We start from the raw sequence: 5,217 nt of genomic DNA, 5'->3' as shown, positions 1-5,217 counted from the left end.
GAAGCAGAATATCGTAGTCTCGCAAATTGCATTTCTGAGCTCTTATGGCTTTAACAACTGTTGGCTGAAGTAGGCATTTCTCCCTCAAAAGTGCCAGTTGTTTGGTGCGACAATTCCTCTGCAATCTCTGTGGCTGAGAATCCCACACATCATGCTAAAATGAATCATGTTGAAATAGATCATCATTTTGTCAGGGAAAAAAATTCTTGCAGGTCATTTACAAGTCAACTTGGTGCCATCTGATCAACAAATTGCAAATGTTCTAACTAAACCAATTACACCTAAGATGTTTTCTATGTTTCGATATGCTCTTAGGGTTTTGTCACCGATGAGCTTAAAGCTCAAAAATCGACCAACTAGGGGAATGTTAAGAGTAATGCAGTTGTAACTGCATGCAAAAGTGGTTAGTTTGTTAAAGCTGGTATTAGTTAAACAGCAGTTATTTGGTTTACGTCAGTTAGAACCCACGTGTACAAATGCATGTGTATAAATGCATGCACTGGCTATGCATTCAATGATATGATGAAAATACTATTCTTGATTCTTTAACAGAAATAAAGATAAAAGAAAATAAAAAAATAAAGAAATAGAGAGATCAAAAGAGAATATATGAATTTTCTCGATCGTTGAGATGTTTATAATGTTTCTCCAAAAACCTATATTTGTAGTCTATTTTTAATTAACATTAAAATCTTAATATATATATCAAATTTATACTGACTTCTATGGATATTCACTTAATGATTTACTTAAAAAATTTCGGATATCAGTTAAACGAAGCTTTTTAATCTGGTTAATCAGTAATTCTGCATGGACCACTTTAAAACAACTTCTAAAACCATAAATATTGATGTGGTACTAATAATAATCAAACGGTTGAGATAAAGAGCTTATTCTTTAATTAAAGCTTTAATGTAAAGACTCCATCATTATGACAGTGAAGAAACTTATGAGTCACGAGCAGAAATTTGACAAAAATGGTTTGGACGCTAGCTAGCTTAATCATTCACATGGCTTTTGAAGTGTATTAAAGACAGTTAGTTTGTATTGTTTGGTCATTGCCATAATGCATATGTCTTGCCTAAATTTGTGACAATGATGAAGGTGAAGCCACCAACTTTTGCACTCCTTGGTTCGTTGTTTAGCCAAATCAAGACTGAAAATCACACCAATATCTCCATGCAACCAGACCGCAATACAAAACAAAAATAAAAAAAGTGATGGAAAATGAATGGCTTAATCCAACATGACTCCAGCATTATCATTGCGATTTTATTACAGTTAAGACTTGAAAATAAGGGAGGAAATGGTAGGGACTAGGAATGGAGTTTGGGGCTAATAAAGGGCCACCAACCCACTTTCAGCCACAGTCTAGAGTAGACCTTTTACCTTTCTGGTTTTTTTTTTATATTGGCATGCTGTTGAACGGGGATTTCTCTATAATATAAACCACCTTTAAATTGAAAAAAAGAAAAACAAAACACCTGCTTACAATACAAGACCTAGGTCTCTATCAGTTGCAGCAGGTGGAGGTGGCAATAGAGGAAGTTCTCTCTGTGTGTTTGTCTTAGCCGATATTGCGCCACTTTTTTTAAGCTTTTGCACCAATTTAGCTCCAAACCGGCAGTGAAAGATAGACAACGTAAGCTTATGATAATGAAAAGATTAGCTTATTAAGATAGATAGATCATACCCATTCTTTGATCATTAGGGTTCCTCTCTCTCTCTCTTTCATTTTCTTTTGCTTCCTATTTAACCCTTCTCCTTCTCCATCCTCCCATTCTTCTAAAGTCTCAAACCCTTTCCCTTTTTGTGGCCTTTCTTCTGTTTTTTATTTATCGGGATTCGATCCGACAACTCCCCTTTCAGGCAGGCTTAAAACATACTTGCCTGTTTCTTTATATTTTTGTCGTCTTCTTGTCCAAATTTGGAATAAAAGCTTCTAATACTGCCGTCATATTTGGGAGAAAAAAGTAAACAGGGTTGTTCGATCCAACTCTTGATTTTTGCTGGAAGAGAAGATTCAATCACCCCAGATCTGTATTTGAACTGTGAGCTCATTGTCTCCATTTTTTCCATGACAAATCTACTAATATGTTTTTTTTCCTTTAGATGTATGGATTATTTTTGTTTGTTTTTACATTTAAATACTTGTTTGAGCTGCAGATCTACAAGATTTTTCTGCGCTGATAATTAATAAAAGGTGGAACTTTAATACATTTGATCATGACTGCATGTTGATACCATTTTCAGATGCGTAAAAAATATGCATTACTCCCATGATTTTCAAGTTTGTTTTTCTTCTTTCAAAGGAAGCTGAAGAAAAAGAAGAAAGCTAACTTCATTTTCTTTCTTAAGCTTCAACTATTTGATTCTATCATGATTATTACATGCAAAATTTCCATCATTGCATTCCTATTCTCATATTTTTATTAGATGAACTTTAGAATAACCCAAGAGAGAAAATATCTTTTGCTAACTATCTACTCATTTGATTCATGGAAACCTTGCAACTTCATCAACTGTTCTTGCTATTCTAATTTCAGTTTTAAGGATTTATCAAACTTTGAGACTAGTCATATGTTGATTCATTCTAAAAACAGAACCATTTTAAATTTGCCACATTGATCTATTGCAAAGATGGTTTCAAAGTATGATTAATTATAAGGAATTATTCTACATTCAAATAAGAAATTCAATGCATGAAGGATGTTAATTAGAATTGAATTTTGAAGTTTTGAGGGCACGTCATTGATTATAAAATAAAATATGTACTGCTTATATGATTTATAAATAGTTCCATTCTTACGTTAGAACTTTTTAACCACCAAAGAGAAGGAAATATTTGTTTTTTAATGAAATTCGTTGTCAGTCATAACAAAATAATGTACTTGTAACTTGTGCATTATGTTAAATACATATTCATGCTCATTCAATCGTTTAATATGTGTTAAAATTATAAGGTGCTGATAAGCACTACGATCTCTTGGCTTTGCAGGCTTGAGAAAAAGAAAATGAATGTACTTCCACAAGTTCCACCAGGCTTTCGCTTCCATCCCACAGAAGAAGAGCTGGTTGATTATTACCTTAGAAAGAAAATCTCTTTAAGAAGGATTGACCTAGATGTAATTAAAGATGTTGATCTCTATAAAATTGAGCCTTGGGATCTTCAAGGTATCTAACCCTTTTTTTCTTTATGTTTTTTCAAAATCTTTATGCTTATATTGTGTTTTGAGCAGAGATATGCAGAATAGGGAGAGAAGAGCAAAATGAATGGTATTTCTTCAGCCATAAGGATAAGAAATATCCAACAGGAAGTCGCACAAATAGAGCCACGGCAGCTGGGTTTTGGAAAGCAACGGGCAGAGACAAGGCTATTTATTCCAAGCATGACTTGATTGGGATGAGGAAAACATTAGTGTTTTATAAAGGTCGAGCCCCAAATGGACAAAAGTCTGACTGGATTATGCATGAGTATCGCCTTGAAACTTATGAAAATGGGACTCCACAGGCAAGTCTTCCTTTTTACTACTTCAATTTCTTCTCGCTAATTGTGTATGTATATATACATACCACACGCTTCTTTTTTATACCTTCATATACAATTATGAAGAGATATAATTTAACCCCCTGAAAAGTATAACCATTTTCATCACCTTCCTACTCCTCCATTATTTTATGTAATTCATTAAAAATATTTTTATTTCAAAATTAATATTATTTAAATTTTTAAACATAATTAAAAAATTTAATTAATTTGATCATTATAATAAAAATAATAATGAAATTTGAAGCTACTAATTGAAGGAAAATATCTAAATTCAATGTAAAAGTGTAATGCAAAACTAAATAATTTACATATATATAGTAATAAAGCGATACAAAGTGTAATTTTAGTTTTAATAAGAACATATTTTAATGATAAAAATTTACTAATAAAAATAAATATTATTCTAAAACATAATTTCCTAGATATACATGTGAAAATAGTAGAGATATACTTATTAGTCATGAGGAAGACATGCAAGAAACCCTCCTTTTGGCTGTTGTAACAGTAATAAAGTGCCAAATTCATAGATATATGTAGCTATTCACTTATTCTATTTTGAGATGAAATTTTCTGCAAAATTATGTTTTTCTAAAACTGATTAATGCAGGACGAAGGATGGGTTGTATGTAGGGTATTCAAGAAGAGAATAACAGCTATGCGCAAAGTCGGTGAACATGAATCTTCGTGTTGGTATGATGATCAAGTCTCGTTCATTCCCGATCTAGATTCCCCAAACCAAACATCCCTATCTAATAACGCTTACCACCACCTTCCCTATTCCTGCAAGAAAGAGCTTGATTTGCAGTACCAAGTTCCCCATGACCATTACCTCCAGTCACGGGATCCCTTAAGCTGCAATCCAATGGCTGCATTTGGTCAGTGCTCATCCTTCACACAGGACCATCATATTCAACAAACTCATCACCAACACTTGAATGCACTCTTTGGGAACCACAGCAATGAGCAAGCGGTGGATCAAGCCACTGATTGGCGCCTCCTTGACACCCTTGTTGCTTCTCAGCTTAGTCAAGAAGAAGAGATATATCGCCAATCAAAGTAATTACTCAAATGCACTGTCTTCATTCTTCGCTGAATAAAAAAGGAAGTAAGTAATGCTTTAATCCTCTGTACATAATAAAACTATACGAACAAAACACACCTTAACATTAATTGTTGAACTCCTAGATCTTCCCTAGTAGTACTAAATTAATGTCATATGTGGCTAGGTGGAGTGTTGCCTTGAGGAATTAAGTTGATTGCAGCTTTAATTGTCTTATGCAAGTAAAGCATTTTTTTATTGTGGCATATGGGTTATGCATAACAGCCCGAAACATTGTTGCTTATTGATCGACCCGGCGGTTGATCATATATGTATACATATGTTTATGTTAATGAAATAGTGTTAGAAAAACTTTCATTTGCCTTTTGTTTAGACTTTTATATTACATCCAAGATTAATGTTTGTTTCAATTAAGGATAAATAAAATTATAAAAATTAAATCTGTGCAGGCAGATGTAATATTGCAGCAAGCATGCATGCAGGCTGATGCTTTCTAATTACTATTCAAAACCCTTAAGATGTTTGTCTGATTAGATATGATAATATGTATTGAACAAATGTCTCATGCGAAAGGGACCACAATAAATGTCTAAGCTGTTATAAAATA

The 5,217-nt window shown here is 33.1% G+C and overlaps 1 protein-coding gene across 1 annotated transcript; it reads left to right on the top strand.

The window, feature by feature from the left end:
• Window positions 1-1,480: 1,480 nt before the first annotated feature.
• On the top strand, window positions 1,481-4,969 carry LOC105788606 (NAC domain-containing protein 7). The gene is given in 5 exon segments (XM_012615567.2): window positions 1,481-2,051; window positions 2,999-3,174; window positions 3,240-3,511; window positions 4,158-4,592; window positions 4,594-4,969. Coding segments are annotated over 4 exon segments (921 nt in total). The 5' UTR covers window positions 1,481-2,051; window positions 2,999-3,014; the 3' UTR covers window positions 4,648-4,969.
• The last annotated feature ends 248 nt before the right edge of the window (window positions 4,970-5,217 follow it).

This window comes from Gossypium raimondii, chromosome 2, assembly GCF_025698545.1.
Source record: "Gossypium raimondii isolate GPD5lz chromosome 2, ASM2569854v1, whole genome shotgun sequence".
In the NCBI taxonomy this organism is placed as follows: Eukaryota; Viridiplantae; Streptophyta; class Magnoliopsida; order Malvales; family Malvaceae; genus Gossypium; species Gossypium raimondii.
This window is presented reverse-complemented; position numbering and strand designations above follow the sequence as displayed.